At 59.7% G+C, this 15,800-nt stretch overlaps 7 protein-coding genes across 7 annotated transcripts; all 7 read left to right on the top strand.

Moving 5' to 3' along the window:
• Positions 1–208: 208 nt before the first annotated feature.
• On the top strand, positions 209–3,559 carry LSCM1_04031 (uncharacterized protein; the record flags this gene model as incomplete). The annotated part of the gene is made up of 1 exon (XM_067321556.1): positions 209–3,559. One exon carries the CDS (start codon positions 209–211, stop codon positions 3,557–3,559), a length of 3,351 nt encoding a protein of 1,116 aa, XP_067177787.1.
• Positions 3,560–4,235: 676 nt separating this feature from the next.
• LSCM1_04030 (uncharacterized protein) lies at positions 4,236–4,784 on the top strand (the record flags this gene model as incomplete). The annotated part of the gene is made up of 1 exon (XM_067321555.1): positions 4,236–4,784. One exon carries the CDS (start codon positions 4,236–4,238, stop codon positions 4,782–4,784), a length of 549 nt encoding a protein of 182 aa, XP_067177786.1.
• Positions 4,785–5,891: 1,107 nt separating this feature from the next.
• On the top strand, positions 5,892–6,890 carry LSCM1_04029 (uncharacterized protein; the record flags this gene model as incomplete). The annotated part of the gene is made up of 1 exon (XM_067321554.1): positions 5,892–6,890. One exon carries the CDS (start codon positions 5,892–5,894, stop codon positions 6,888–6,890), a length of 999 nt encoding a protein of 332 aa, XP_067177785.1.
• A 919-nt stretch (positions 6,891–7,809) lies between these two features.
• On the top strand, positions 7,810–8,754 carry LSCM1_04028 (uncharacterized protein; the record flags this gene model as incomplete). The annotated part of the gene is made up of 1 exon (XM_067321553.1): positions 7,810–8,754. The coding sequence occupies one exon, from the start codon at positions 7,810–7,812 to the stop codon at positions 8,752–8,754; it is 945 nt and encodes a 314-aa protein (XP_067177784.1).
• A 629-nt stretch (positions 8,755–9,383) lies between these two features.
• On the top strand, positions 9,384–10,559 carry LSCM1_04027 (uncharacterized protein; the record flags this gene model as incomplete). Its single annotated transcript, XM_067321552.1, has 1 exon — positions 9,384–10,559. One exon carries the CDS (start codon positions 9,384–9,386, stop codon positions 10,557–10,559), a length of 1,176 nt encoding a protein of 391 aa, XP_067177783.1.
• Positions 10,560–11,649: 1,090 nt separating this feature from the next.
• LSCM1_04026 (uncharacterized protein) lies at positions 11,650–12,870 on the top strand (the record flags this gene model as incomplete). The annotated part of the gene is made up of 1 exon (XM_067321551.1): positions 11,650–12,870. One exon carries the CDS (start codon positions 11,650–11,652, stop codon positions 12,868–12,870), a length of 1,221 nt encoding a protein of 406 aa, XP_067177782.1.
• A 1,873-nt stretch (positions 12,871–14,743) lies between these two features.
• Positions 14,744–15,589, top strand: LSCM1_04025 (uncharacterized protein; the record flags this gene model as incomplete). Its single annotated transcript, XM_067321550.1, has 1 exon — positions 14,744–15,589. One exon carries the CDS (start codon positions 14,744–14,746, stop codon positions 15,587–15,589), a length of 846 nt encoding a protein of 281 aa, XP_067177781.1.
• Between the last annotated feature and the right edge of the window lie 211 nt (positions 15,590–15,800).

Below are 15,800 nucleotides of genomic sequence, written 5' to 3'. Positions count from 1 at the left end.
TGGCCACATGAGGCGCCGACGCGGCTCTCTTGCACCTTCGACTTGAGCTGTGCTGCGCAGAGGCACGCCTGTAGCACCTCCATTCTTCCCTTCGCCTGCCACATCCGCCTCTGCTTGTCCTCCCTGTCCTATTGGTCGTTTCCATGTCCTTTTTTTTTTCAATGCTTGAGAGGAGTCTTGCGGCTGATCGGCGCGGTGCAATCGGGAGATGGACACGAGCGCTTCTAATGCGCACGCCGACCAACTCTCGGTCGTTTATTTGCGCCACTTGCACGAGGGCGTGCTCCAACTCCGCGAACACCTGCGCTGCGCTCTACTCGCGGATAGTCCGCAGACGGAGATGATCGTGTACGTCTCCCTCTACCGGCTCTACAGAGACTTCTATCTGCCCTTCTACTACTCTAAGGCGCACATCCCATCCAGCCTGCCCCCGGGCGCCGGCGCAGCACCTTTGCCGGATGAGCGCACGGCTGCTTCGCCGGAGATGTGGTTTGTTCTGACAACGTACACGCAGGACGTCCTGGCGGCGTGTTTGTACCTGCTGGATCCGGCGTCGCTGCCTACGACCTACATTGTCCCGCCGACGCCGCCTGCGTGCGAGGCGGCGGTTAACGACTCCAATGCGTCCAACTTCTACGTCAGTGCAGAGCAACGTCGATTTTGCGGGCTTGTCTTCCTCTACACATGCTGGTCTCCCGCAACTCTTCCCTTGCACGTTATACTGCAGGCGCTTTACCCGTTGCTTGACCCAGGCTTGCCGGGCCCACTGTCGGTGACGGGGTCGACGCTGTCAGCCACTGCCGACCAACCAGGGGCGACAGAGCCTTCACCTGTGGCGGAGAATCACATCGCCGCGGACTTGTTTGCGCAAAAGCGGTTCGCCAGTCGCAAGCAACTCCTCAGGGGCACATTGACGGGCCTCGTACTCACTCGGCCGAACGGGGTGCGGGCGCTGCTTCGCATCCTTCTGCTGAACGACAAAGTAGAGGCGGACATGACAGGCGAAGCAGCGCACTTGTTGGTGCAGTTGCTTACATCGCCAGTCTCCAGGCTGTGGTGGCGGCAGCAGCAACCAGGCGAGCCTGTTGGCCACCGAAACCTCTCATCGGTGTCAGGGAAGGAGGACGGCGCTGAGACAGTTATCGTGGTACGCGTGGCGACGGCCTTGTCAGCTGAGGAGCATGCTCGACTGCTCGCCCCACACTTGCTTGCGCTTCTCCAGGAGCACGCTGGCGCCACTGCAGGCGCCCCGTCAACATCAGCGGGTGCCGCTGCTACTGCGCAGCCGCGTTTCCTGTCGCTGGTTGGTGCCGCGAATCTCCGGCTGCCCGCCGAAACAGTAGAGCAGCGCCTGCACCTCGGCCTCACAAAGCTGATCAATGCCCTTGTACGACTCCCGCCTCGCAGTAGCCACGACTTTCCTCGCTTCTATCGACAGTTCTTCTACACGAACAAGTACGTGCTCTCTCCCGGTTTCGGTTGCCTGTCCCTTCGTAGCGACACCCTTGTCGAAGAGAAAGATGTCATTGCCGCTCTCGCTCGTCTCAGCACACTCCTCAAAGGGGTTTCATTGGGCGCTGGCACTGATGCCGCGGCACTGGTGCTGTCTGCCACCGCTGCCGGGCTCCTTAGCCTCTGCGCGCTCTTCTCTGGAAGACTTCTCGGCGAAAGCGACGCGGTGCGCTTTGTTTCGCCGTTGTTACCCGCGTCGCTGCGCATCCTCTTGACGGAGATGCTATCTAACCCGTCTATCTACGATGTGTGTGGGCGCGCCTTGGTGATGGCGTGCGGCGAAGCACGTCCACACTGCTACCTACCAGGAACTCTGCTGCAGCCGCATCTGCGCTATACGAGAGACGTGTGCCGGCGTGAGCGTCTTGCCGCTGGGCTGGAGTGGTTGCTGCTGGATGTCGCGGCCACCACTCCCGGCTTCGTGCATGCATGTGTGGATGCCGCCGTGGAGACATGTCTCCTGGAGTTGTTTGCTTCTGGCGTGGACCACCTGGCTCTGCCCCCGGCGCCACGGCTGACGGAGATGACGTGCCTGTCGGTGGCAACGCCATCGCTCATCAGTGCACCGCCAGTGGAGGCCGACACCGCCCCGCTGGTTGCCGTGCTGGAGCGCCTTTCATTCGAGGCGGCGCCAGAGGCCCTCTTTGGTTCGTATAGCGCGTCCCTTGCCTCTACACTGGAGCTGCTTGGCCGCATTCTGAGGCTCTCCGGTGCCCTTTACCGATGGGCTCTGGGACTCATGGAGAATATGCTCTCAGCGGGATGCATCGAGGTGCACCTCGGCGCAGGCGACTCGGTCGCGGAAAGGCGACTTAGGCTGTCGCGCCTGAAACAGTGCAGCCGCACCATCCTGGCGTCGCTGACGCTGTCGGATACGCCTGCTGAGGGTACCGAGGCATGGGCCTCCATGGTTACCGGTGACGACGCGCTGTTGTCTCTCACTGTCCGTGTTCGGCAAGCACTCGAAACCTGCCTCGAGCGTATCGAAGAGCGCCTGGCGTCGTTAGAGTTGGAGGAGCAGCTGTCGCACGACCAAAGTCACAGACAGAGCGAGGTGATTACTGTCGTTCGTGTGGAGTGGTATCAGCTGGCTGAGAAACTTCGGGCCGCACTGGACACCCGCTCTGCTGTCGACGTCGCCGTATTGCTTGCGACGCTTGCTCGCCGCGTGGACGATGTGATCGTGGATGTCACCAATCCCCACGCCCTATACACTACGACCCAGACCCTCTTGGTCCTCCTCGTACGTGTGCTGTTCGAGACGGATGACGTCGGCGCTGCGCTGCGCGCCGTTCACTGCGTGACATGGCTTGGCATGTACCGCTTCGACTCGAAGGATTCGTCATACATGGCGGACCTGTTGTGGTCCGTGCTTGCAGAGGACCATCTGCCGCCCTGGCTGGCCTCGTCTACGGGCGGCAAAGCCGTCACGGAGGCTGCCGCGGTATCGAGACGCTGTCGACTGCGCGTGCGTGTGCTCGACATCCTCCTGTCGTGGACAGACTACGACGAAGATGACCGCACCCTGCGCAACCTCGACGACTCGTATCGGCGCAGGCATCACACATCCCTCTATGATGTTCTCGTTGCTCTTTGCCACAGCACGCAAGACGCGCTTGTGCAGGTGGCGGCCTTGCACTTTATCGGCTCGTACGCGTTGGCCATGTATCCACGTGTGCCTGTTTCCGCGATCTTCGACCTGTGCCGCGATGTGTTTCGCCTTTCACCCCATGAGATGGCGAAGGCTGCGTGTGCTGCGGCGTTGGGCAAAGTGGTCGCGGCACTCTGCAAGCCCTCCGGCGCCAACCTGCTCGTGCTGTCGGAGGTGGATATCGGCACCCTTCAATCGCTCGCGTCTGCCATGGCTTCCTATCGTGGGCGACCTCTCACGTCAAGCCATGCAAACGTCTCGGCACCCTCCATCAACGAGGCGGCGATGGTAGACTTGCACGACGCCGTAATTCAGCAGCACGGCCGTGACATGCTGGCACTCTTGCGCACCGTTTCCCTTGGCCGTGGCGGTGCTGCTCCTGCGATGACCGGCTAACGCCCTGTCTCGAGCCTGCGTGTGCCGTGGCTGAGCCACGAGTACGCAAACTGACGCTTAAAAGAACAGCATGAAGGAATGAAAGTCTCTCTGCACCGCTCCGTCGGTTTGTGTAGCCGAGTGAGGGGCAGACAGCGGGGGGAAGACGGCGGGTGCTTTTCGCTATCGCTGCGCACACCACCTCCAAGGGTTCTGTCGTCGAACGCCCTTCCCCGGCCTCTTCACCTCATCTTTGCCTCTCTCTTCTCGCTCTGTGAACGCTCGTGGGAGTGTCCCTGAGGGACTGCCCTACGTAGGTGCCGCGCGAGGACAGTCAACATATGTGCATAGGGCTTTTTTGTGTGACGCCGAATGCATGCCGTCTGGAGACGTCTCCGACACATGCCCACACAGACACAAACACATATATATGCTCGCTGCACGCTATTTTGAAGTTTCTCCGCCTCCTCCTCCTCTGACTCTCTGGGGCTTCCTCAGCCTCTTCTCCTTCGCCTGCACTCGTCGCGCTCCACGTCTACGCTGAGGGCATACAAATACGCGTGCGCACTTTTCTAAAAGCCTTTTACCATAATTCTCGTCGTTGCGGTGCTGCCCACATTTGCTGCGTCTTCTCCTCCCACCAACGCCCCCACCACACACACACACTTCAACGCCCGAACGCGCTCCTTGGACGACTATGGGGGATAGCAGTTCCACAAAGGAGGGCACCTCGTCGGCCCCGCTGCACCCGCTGAAGGACAAGTGGTTCGTCTTCTACATTCCTGCCTCGAAGGGGAGCGAGTACGAGCATGAGACAAAGGAGCTCGGCTACGTCTCCACCATTGAGGAGGTGTACAGCACCATCAATACACTGCCGCCCATCACGCTGTTGCCGAACGACGACAACCTCGTCTTCTCCCGTAACAAAATCGAGCCGCAGTTTGAGAGCTTCCCGGGCGGCATGCGCTTCTCCATCTTCTGTAAGACAAAGACGCAGTGCCGGGAGGCCATGACGTACGTTGTGGCGGTCGTGCTGGGGGAGGCCATCAGTCGTGACGCGTGCAAGGGCGAGCGCCTGTGTGACATTGTGCGCATTGGCCACAAGGGCAGCGCCATGTATAAGGAGTCTGTGCGCATTGAGGTGTGGGCGCACCAAAGCCCATACAACGTTGCCATGGAAAAGTATCTCATATCCGCCCTGTCCGCCATCCCCGGGATCACGGTGAGCGCCCGCCCGTTCAAGTAGGGCGCGAGACACGGAAGATGAACACATTTGTATACATGTGCGCATGTGAGCGGAGAGCGTGCGTGATGATGATGCGGTGCGGCCATTGCACGGGCATCAATGGCCTTCTTTGATGGAAACTCTGCAGTGGACCTCGAAAGGCGGAGGTGCGGGTCCAGAGGGACGAGGAGCGGCGAAGGCAAGTGCACACACACATACACACAGATACACACCTCCTCTGCACCACCTCTGCTTCCCCCCTCCCTCGGTTGGTGCGGCCATTGTGTTGTCATAGTTGTCGTTAGGGCAAATCTGAGACACCTTCTCAGATATCGGGACGTAGCTCCTCATCCCCCTCCCGCCCCCTTTCCCCTGCCCCGCGCTGGCAGCAAAACAACAGGCAGAAGTCGAGAAGGGTGGTAGTTGGACAGCTCCCTGGCACGCGCATTCGCACGCGCGCGATATGGCAGGACAGAGGCCGGCACTGGTGAGACTCCTGCGTGCGCGGCAGTCCCATATGACTGCTGGTGGTGAAATGGGGTATGTGCCCCCCCTCCCACGTTGACTGGCCTCCGTTCCCATACCCTTTCGCTTACCCGATCTCTTTGCGGGCCCGCTTCCCTTTCTGGCCGCTGACAGCACATGCACAGCTGAACACACCCTCACCGAGTTTTTTTGTACGGGTGTATCTTTGCACCAAATGTTAAAGCAGCAGCTCCGACGAGTCACCGTCCCCATCGCCATCTGTATCAAGCCATCATCCAGGCGCGTTGCCCGGCACGCGTTGCATTGTTTGTGCGCACTTCAACAGGCACGGAGCCGAAGAAGAACTATCGTGCATACATCTGCTGGACAGCGCGCCCATAATCGCATCTACCGTGGTCGTGACTAGTTGAGCAGACCTAGCGAAGGCGCGCTGGAGGTCCCGCCTATATTTACGCGCACGTGTGGCGGGCCTTTTCGGGTGTTCTGTCGTGGCTCACACGCCCACTCCTTCATGCGAAGACCGTACGGGATAGAGCTGGCACACCTTCACGCAGAGGTCCATGATAGCTCTACACGCTCATAGAGGCAGCCGCACGCATGCGTCGAAACCTCGAGGGGACACACGCTTCGGCGGCAGCTCGAATGCAGACGGAGAGCGTAGACAGACTTTCTCTGACAGAGGCGTCGTTTCGGTTGCTGGAGGACGCGTACGAGAGGCAATGGCTCCAGGCGCGGCTTGCCTGCGAAGCACAAACGACTTGTGCTAACGCTCATGTTGTCGGGGCCGCTTCGTGCGCCGCTGAACAAATGCGTCAACTGTGGGCTGATACTGTTCGGCTCCACAGACGGTTCGTCGAGGTGAAGGAGCGGAACGGCCTTCCTTTCACGCAGGAGGAGCGTGCGTCACTGCGTCTTCTAGGCTTCCGGTCACCGTCTCCGCCGCCGCTCTCCCACGTCGCCTTACCAAACGCGAAGCTAACACTGCCATCATCGCAACGCATGGCCTCTGAGACGTGTACTTCTATTGACGGTGAAAAGTCGGCCGCATTACGCAAGGAATGCGCGAGACTCCGTCACGACCATGCAAAGCTGCTGTCTGCCCTAGCCTGGTATATGCTTCGCGATGAGCATGCGCATGGGCGAGGCTGCGACAGAGCGCTTGCTTCATCTTCAACGACGACTTCTGCCACTGTCTCAGAGGCCTACGCGGAGCTCGCTGCGGTACAGCAAAGAAGTCGGTCGCTGCTGTCCTCAGCCGCAGCCGAGTACCGTCCCACGCCAACCGATGGGACGCAGCGGGCCGAGGACATCGCCATCGCGCAGCTCCTTATGGAGTGCGCGTTTCCTCCCCAGGTAAGCGTTGCTCGCCTGGGGGTGGACGGGCTCTTTATGGTGGATCGCCCCGTGTTGATCGACTTTGCGTCTCCGCAGAGCGCCACCCTCGTCGTGCGTGACCCTGAAGGGCTCGAGGATGATTGCACGCTGGAGACGTACCTGACAACGGTGTATGCCCCTCTCCTCCGCGCTGTTCAGTGGCAAAAGCCCTCGGCAGAGGTCGCATCTCGGAGGAGGTCCGACAGCGACCCGTTCACAAGCGCTGTCCTTCCAAGCGACGCCCGCCACACCTGCGCGGCTCCCTGATACCGAAAGGTGGCGAAGTCACCTCCAACTTGCGCGCCCGTCTCTCTCCCAGGTGACCCACGAAGAGTTTGTGGAGCTCAAGGGCTCAGCGCTTGCGGCAGCGTCATGAAGCGTCAGGCTGATTCGGGTGCTTGCCGAAGGGTGAAGGGAGGGGCGCCGGCGACTTGAGCAGCGATCGAGCAACAGATTTCCGCCGTTAATCTGTGCCTCTGCGGCCTCCCTTTCGCTCCTCTTTATATGTGCCCCGATGGCTGCGTTGGGTATTATTTTCATTCTGGTGCTGTTCTTTCGCTGCTTTGCCCCACAGCGTGTAGGTGTATGTGGGTGTGGGCGTGCATTTACACGGTGCCTGCCGTGCAGCACCGCCTTTTCGGCCTCTTCGCCCCCTCCCCCCTCCCCTACCGCCCATCGCTCACCTCTGAATTTTCATCTTCTTCTATTAGCGGCCTCCCGCTTTCCCGCCCTCAGAGCTCCCCACCCTAACCTCTCCTCGATGATACTCTTCTTGAGATGCCGTTGGTTCGTGACGATGCCGAGGGTCGGGGGCACCACAATCGCGCGAACCCCGCGCTCCCTCTTTTTCATCTCGCATCGCAAATTAGGTGAGGGCCACGCCGCGGGAGAGAGGGGGGATGCGCGAGCACACTAACACAAATGATTGAGGAATAGGTAGCGGCCTCTCTCTCTGTCTCTGTGTCTCTGTTCGGCGTTCTCGACGTTGCTGTGGTTCTCGACTGTCCCCTGTTGTTGCGTCCTTCCTTTAGTGATGCTGCGCCGTTCTCGGGTCCCTCTACCCTCTCTTGGCCCTTTCCGTCCATCCCCCTTCCCCCCACTCCCCATCTCTTACGCCGCGCTGCCCTCCCTTCTCTTTTCATGGGCTTCTGCTCCTCTCGTGCCTTCTGTTTTTTTTTCATCAGAAATGTTGTCCCCCAGCAGAGTCGTGGCTTGGAAGGCACCCGTGGCCGGCGGTGCTATGGTGGATGTGCTGCAGAGCTCCTCCGACCTACTGCAGTTCCTCACCAGTGATGCGAGTTCTAATGACAGCGTCCGTCCTCCCACCGCCCATCGCCATCTTCTCATCTTCTTTCCTGGAAACCCCGGACTGGTGCAGTTCTACCAGCCGTTTTGCGCTTACCTCGCGGCAAACGGGTTCGATGTGCTTGTGATGGGGTACGCCGGCCACAGCCTCACTCAGCACAACAAGGGCCGCATTTTCTCGCTGACGGAGCAGATCGACATCGCCGACAGCTTTGTTGTCACTCTCCTCAACAAGAACACGGAGCTGAAGTACAGCAGCAACATCTACATTGGCGGGCACAGTATAGGCGGCTTTGTCGCGCTGCAAATGGCGGTGCGGTACTCTTCCATAAAAAAGTGCTTCGGTTTGTGCCCCGTTATCTCACACATGCGTGAATCCCCCAACGGGCGCCGCCTATATTACTTGGGGAACGCGGTGGCGCAATGGTGCCTCGCCGGCGCATCCGCGGCGCTCCAGCTTTTACCGTACAGATTGCGTCTTCATCTCATCAGCCGATCGGAGCCGAGGCTCTCACGCGCACTCGCAGAAGATCTCGCGCATCACTTTCATCGCTGGTCTCTGATGAACTCGCTTTACATGGCAATGACGGAATTCGACATGCTGCTGCAACCTGACGCCGCCCTCCTGAGGTGCGTGCAGGAGCGCCTCGTTCTCTACTACGTGAAAGAAGACGGCTGGGCGCCGCTGCCGCACGCTGAAGAGATTCGGGAAATCTGCCCCGAGCTGGGCGCCTACGTGATTGAAGACGACGCGGAAATAACGCATGCGTGGTGCCTCGACCAGAGCGAAGCCGTTGCGCGCAATGCTATTCTGAAGCACTGCTAGCGGCGTTTAGTGGCGCCCCCACCCCCTCCGTCCCCTTTCATTCTTGGCGATTCGATGGCTGCGAAGGGATGCGCAAGAACGCGGACGGCGAGACCCTTGCGACCTCCTCCGCTCGGCTCTCACGTCTCTGTTTTGGGCGATGCATCCACCACGACCTTCTTGCTTTCCTCGCCGATTCTCTATCTAAACAACGCCTTTGTCTCCCGTCTTTTCCCTCGCGGTGCGGAATACCAGTTCAGCGATCCGCTCCTTGCGATGTGTGAGCGCTGGCGCGGAGGTGAAGCGGACGGAGAAATGCAGTCACCGCTTTCTCCACTGTCTGCCTTTCTGTTGCTGGCGGCCTTCGGCGCTCTTCACGGCGTACGAGTGTGCTACCGTGTCTCTGCACCGCGCCACATGCCGATCAATTTATCTGCTCCTTTTCCCTCTCTCTCTCGACGCTGAGCACGTCATTCCGGATCCGTGCAGCTCACTCTGTGGTCGCGGGGTCACGCCTCCGGCTCGGTTTGCAGAGGGCAGCGCGTCCTTTTTGCTCTTCCCATCTTCGTGACGCACCGTTGACCGCCATTTGGCGCGGGTGCGGCGCTCTTAATTGTATAAAAACGAAGTAGCTTCAGGTGGGTTGGGCGATGTCAGCGTCTCCGATAGCACCGCGTCCGGAGCATGTCCTTGGAGAGCCGACCTTGGAAGGGCTCGCTCGCTACATCAAGAAGAATGATGTGCGGCGCATTCTCGTCCTGGTCGGAGCCGGCGCTAGCGTGGCTGCCGGCATCCCGGACTTCCGCTCGCCCGACACGGGTATCTATGCCAACCTTGGCAAGTACAACCTCGACGATCCAACCGACGCCTTTTCGCTGGCACTGCTGCGTGAGAAGCCGGAGATCTTTTACAGCATCGCGCGGGAGATCAACTTGTGGCCTGGGCACTTCCAGCCCACCGCGGTGCATCACTTCATTCGACTGCTACAGGACGAAGGCCGCCTGCTGCGCTGTTGCACACAGAACATCGATGGACTGGAGAAGGCGGCGGGCGTGTCGCCGGAGCTTCTCGTCGAGGCGCACGGCTCTTTCGCGGGCGCCGCTTGCATTGACTGTCACACACCATTCAGTATTGAGCAAAATGAAATCGAAGCGATGAGCGGCGTCATTTCTCGCTGCACCACGTGTGGCGGCATAGTGAAGCCCAACGTCGTTTTCTTCGGTGAAAGCCTGCCCGACGCGTTCTTTGACGCACTGCACCACGACGCCCCGAGTGCGGAGCTCTTAATCATCATCGGCACGTCGCTGCAGGTGCACCCGTTCGCATTGCTGCCGTGCTTTGTGCCCCAGTGGGTGCCCCGCGTCGTAATGAACCGCGAGCGCGTTGGCGGCTTCCTCTTTCGCTTTCCCGATGACCCGCTTCACACCGCGCTTGGCGATGCGGCTGCCAGCGAGGGACGCTCGCCATCCTCGAAGGCTTCTACTCCATCAGCATCGGTGGGGCGCGGGGAGGAGGAGCAGCTGGACAAGGCGTCGCAGTCCTCACACGAGAAGAGAGGAGAGGCGTCGAGCTCGAGCTCCAGTGACGGCTACGGAGATTACGGCCACTACAACGTCCACCCGGACGTCTGCAGAGATGTTCTCTTCCGCGGCGACTGCCAGGCGAATGCGGTGAGGCTTGCTGCGTGCCTGGGCCTTAGCGAGGCACTGGAAAAGCGAATGCGCCTCTCCGATGCGGCGCCCGCTGCCGCACAACGTCTACCGCTGGAGACCATGAGCGGCGCTGCTTCTCGCGCGTTAACTGATGGAGGATTTGGAGCGCGGTAAGGTGAGCAGCGGGGTGCATCGGTGACTGGCATCCACGGCATGGAATCTCACTTCGCATCAAAAGCTTCGCCGTCGCTCTTGCTTCACACGGCGGATGGGGAGGGAACAGTGGCAGCTGTGCCCTGTTGCGTTCTGCCGTTGATGCAACATCAATGCCCCCCCTCTCCCTCCATATGCCCTCTTACTCTTCCCTTCCCGGCATCGCCACATCGGACGACGTGAATGAGCTGGAGAGCTGGAGGAAGGCGGGCTGTCACAGCACAGCCAAAGACCCACGTCGCGGCGCCGTGAACTCTGGCACCCTTACCATCGCGGAACTGACTCTTAAGCGTCCCAAACACAGGGCATGCATCCACAGCCGCATGTTCCGGCCCACAGAGATGCGTAACTTCTTTTCCCCCATGAACACGTGCGCGGCAGGGCAGCAACAGTGTTGCCGGTGCCCCACTAGGGTTGACAGGGATGTCTGTCAACTGTGTACTCTGCGCACGCCTCGTCGTAGCCTATGCGCTCCCTTTCACACCTTCATTCGGAGAAAATATAAGAGAAGAAGGTTGCGTCTCTGATTAACGGCCCAGCCGTTGGCCGGAGCTTCGTCAGAGGGCTTCTCGTCGTTCATTGGGGTCTGATAGGCTGAGTTGTGGCGCTACGTTCCCCTCCGCCGATGATGCCTTTCCCTCGTCGTCATCTCTGTTTCAGGGCGTCCTCTTTTTCACTCCTTCGGTGGCGGCCGAAGGCCTGCGGCTGCGGGGAAGGGGGGCGGGAGGAGGGAGACAGCGCTACATCGGAGGCCTCAGCCGCCTCCGTCTCCCTCTCTCTCGCTCTTTCGTCTCTGTTTTCCGCTCCACTTGCGGCGCACCTGCGCACCATTACGCCTCTTCTCACTCTCTTGTACGGGCAGCCGTTTACCCTCCTCCTCCCCTTCCCTCCATAAACGCACACGACCTGCACATATGTATGCATGTCTCACACGCATTCCACATCTCCTGTACATCAGCCTTCTCCGATTGCGAACTCTCTGCAATCTCGCAGCTTGTGCGCAGACACGCGCGAATCGGCATTGACACACCGTGGGCTGCAGCTGTGGCCAATGCGTCTCTTGGGTAAGACGGCGCACCCTGATGGATCGATTGAAGTGCGCGTCTCAGTCGGCACCTCCGAAGACTTGTGGCACTTGTACAACTTTATTCTAGTGGGAGATCTCGTGCTCACCAAGACACGGCGCAAGGTCTCGCGAGAGAACGCCCTTGGCACCCTCGCCGCGGAGATGAAGATGCTGAACCTCGAGGTGGAGGTGAAGCAGATTGCCTTCACGCCAGACGAGTTGCGCATTCAGGGTGTGAACAAGAAGGAGAACGCCTTTGTCAAGACGGGGGCCCACCACACCCTGACCATACACGCGAACCCGCCGCAGGAGGTGAAAATCACGAAGCGCGAGTGGGACTCCATCTGCGAGAGTCGCCTCAAGGATGCCTGCGACGAGTCTGGAAAAGCTGACACGGCGGCCGTGCTGATGAGTTTCGGCGAGGCTCAAGTTATTCTTGTGACGTCCTCCTTTATGCACATCAAAGCCAAAGTTGACGTCACCATCTCAAAGAAGCACAAAAGCGACGGCAGAGCACGCGACAAGAGCATCGAGCGCTTTTTCAAGCAGTCGCTTGACGCCCTCGTCACACACGTCGCCTTTGAGAAGACGAAACTGGTTCTGCTGTGCTCCCCGGGCCACGTGCGTGAGGAATTCTTCACCTACGTGAAGGAAGCGTCCCAGCGTGCACAGAGCGGCCCCCTGCGGGAAGTGTACCTCAACCTCTCCAAGTTCCTTCTCGTAAAGGTGTCGTCGACGACAATTGGCGGTCTTAAGGAGGCCCTCAGCGACCCCGGGGTGGCGCAGCGCATGCAGTCAACCAAGTGCATCGACGACATTCGCATATGGGAGAAGTTTCAGGACACGATGAACAAAGACCCCGACCGGTGTGTGTACACCCCACAGTGCGTCTACTACGCCGCGATGGCCGGCGCTGTTGGCGGGTTGATGATTAGTGACGACGTCTTCCGCTCCGAGAACCCGACGGAGCGGCGCTTCTTTTTGTCTCTTGTGAACTTTGTGCGCCAGAGCGGATCGTCGACGGTGAACGTCTTCTCAAGCAAGCACATCACCGGTGAGCAGCTCACGCGACTTGGCAGCGTTGCGGCGCTGCTGCGGTTCAGCTGCCCAGAGCTTGATGAGATGGAGGTGGTGCCTGAGTTTCTGTGTTCGAAGGAGGTGGAGGAGTTTATCCGACAGAATGCGACCGCCCGTGTGACAGTGTGAGCGGACTCGATGCCGATGGGGATGGGGCCACTGCGTCCTGCCCGGAGGGTGTCACCCCACCATGTCCTCCTTACCTTTCCCCTCATAGGTCCCTCCAGATGATGCACACATTCCCTTCGCCGCATGCACGAACACGTCTTGCTCGGCTCACGTGTGATTGATGGTGAGCCTCTTCTCACATGCTCAGAGCTACGCACCTAAGCAAACTGTGACGTTCTCTCTCGTCCTGCGAGACTGACTCGAATATGTGCGGTGTGTCCCATCTGCAAAGGTGACGCCGAGGGCGCGCGCGCCTTTCTCAGGTCCCGAGTGATGTTCGGAGTCGCTAGTGCCAACTGCCCCCGCTCGCATCCCCCCTCTCATGGCGCGGGCTATTGTGGGGGTGGGTGCGGCAGCGCCGCTGCGCTTCGCGTGCTTTCTCTTCTCAACATTCGCTGTTTCTTCCTTTACGGCTACCCGGAACACAATGCCCCCTTTTCAGTTTTTGGGCGCACACGACGCGCATGCGGCTCGGACGGCGTCGTCCTGTGCCGCCGTATTGGGCTGCTCTCTTTCGGGGCCTTCGTCTCCCTCCCCTCGTCCTTGACGCCCTCACTCAGCTGTTATGTGTTACTTCGCCTTTGCTTTTCTTTTTAGTGGCTCGCCTCTCCCCCACGCGTGTTGTCCGTTTAGTCAATGAATAGGGCTGACGATATGGCACTATACTCGGCCGTCCGCGGCCATGACACCATCGCTAGTGTGCATCTGTACGGGTGTGGGCGCCGGCGCTTTTCTTGCGCAGCTGCTTTTTCTGTCTCATGCAAGCCCATACGGCTGCTGTTTCTGCCGCCCCCCTCTCTACACAGCATTTATGTCTCTTCCATTGCGGACTCTCCTTCTCGATGACGAGGAGGAAGTCCTCGACACATGCCAGGTCTGAGGGGCGCAGCGCCTTCATCAACGCGCTCGTCGAAGTCAAGCGATCCCTGTCTACACTAATGTCACACGGCTTCTCCTTGGCGCAGGGACAAATGGCGACAACGTGAAGTGATCAGAGCGCCTCATCGCTACTGATGCTGAGCGTCAGGTCGTGGATGGCGTTGCAACGACACAGTCTTCGACGGTGAGGGTATCTGTGACTTGAGTGGAGCACCTCGGGTCACGACGTAACTGAATCGTACCTTACGCGGCCCTCATTCTGCCAGTTGGTTCTGACCAGCCGGAAGTGCCCTGAGAGGGATGCAACAGATAGAGATGGACATTGCGGCAGCAGTTGCGAGGTGACTTGCAAAGCGGGCGGGCGGAGTTTGAGACATAGGATGTACTGGTGGCGCGGTGCACCACCATGCGGTGATGGGCCGGTAGCAAGAGGAGAAGGAGATCAGCGGAGCGCGCTTGCGATCTGCTACGAGGGAGACGCCGTGAGGAGTCACGAAGAGAAGTGTTGCCTAACGCATTCTTGTGGAGCCTCCGATGACAGTGGGAGCTCACACCCCCCACCCCCTAAAGACACACATTCACACACACACACACACCGAGAGTGGCCTGCAAAGAGAGCGATACGTACGCGCAGGCTCGTAGTGCTGCTCTTGGCTCTGCTGGTATGCACGGAATGTTTCTCTTGCCGATCTTCTGCTTCGCTGCTGGTCACTGCGTGCTCGCGGCAGTTTACGTTTCCGCTCTCCTTCTCACCTCTCCGCAGGTCGCGCCTTCGATTGGCGCGCGGGTGTCGTTCCACTCGAGTTGGCGCAGGAGCGGCCCCCTCTCTCTTGTTGTATCTGATCCCCTTTCGCTCTCCAGACTCCTCGCGTGCCTCCTCCGTTTTTCAGCGGGCGCCCTCACCGCTTTTGTGAATGCGACTGCAAAAGTAACCAGCGGGAAGTAAAAATACATTATGGAGAGGCGGTGCACCAGCGGGATGGCGCTGTGGGCTGCGCGAGCGGTCGCGAGGGCATCGCATAGCCCGCGCGTGGCGTGCAGCGCGTGGGGGCGCCGGTCCCTCACTAATTCTTTGGCACTCTCTACTAGTGGTGCCTCTTTTGGGTCATCAATCGCTGCGTGGGCGGTGTCGCGCCGCTTCATTGTGATTGAAACAAATGAGACGCCCAACCCAGACTGTGTGCGCTTCTTCTCTATGGAGCTTTCGTTTCTAAAAGCAGACTTCTCCATGGACATTCCGTCGCCCGCGCACGCATACAAGTCGCCGCTGGCCGAGGCCCTCTTTGGCGTGGCCGGGGTGCAGGCCGTCTTCCTGGCCGACGAGTATGTGACAGTACGCAAATTTCCCGAGGCTGATTGGGTTACTTTGACCCCCATCATCAAGGAGGTGATCGCTGAGTTTGCAGAGAGCAAGGAAAACGTGCTTTCAGAGGCGGGCGAAGAGGATTTGAAGGGCTATCATGACGACACGGAGCCTGATGAGGATGACGACGAAGTGGTCTTGGCGGTGAAGGAGCTGCTAGCAACGCGCATTCGACCGATGCTGCGCGCCGACGGTGGCAATGTTCGCTTCATCGACATGGATGATGGCACAGTTTTCCTCCTCCTGGAAGGGTCGTGCAAGTCGTGCCCCTCTTCACACATCACCCTGAAGAGCGGCATTGAGCGAATGCTGATGCACTGGATCCCTGAGGTGGTGGAGGCGCAGGAGGTGAGCGATGAGGTGGCCGCTGACATCTTGTCCGAGAAGCGGCTGCGCAAGGAGATGAAGAAGAAGGGCGAGGTGGTGGAGGCGAAGTAGACACGGCAAGAGCTTGTGCGACATGATGTGGCCGAGGAAGGCCAAGGTGGGGTGTGTGACGGCTCCACTGGCTGCCGAGGCACCGCGCCAAAGCCGCCAGCGGCTCGTTGACACGGTGGAGGCGGCTGTGCTTCAGCACCCTCTTTGGCGCTGCGCTGCGGGGGAGGGAGGAGTGGGAGGCCTTTGCGCCACCTTCTGCACGATTGGCGTC

The sequence above is a fragment of the Leishmania martiniquensis genome, chromosome 26 (genome assembly GCF_017916325.1).
Source record: "Leishmania martiniquensis isolate LSCM1 chromosome 26, whole genome shotgun sequence".
NCBI lineage: Eukaryota > Euglenozoa > Kinetoplastea > Trypanosomatida > Trypanosomatidae > Leishmania > Leishmania martiniquensis.
The sequence above is the reverse complement of the archived record's forward strand: the minus strand, read 5'-3'. Positions and strand labels throughout refer to the sequence as shown.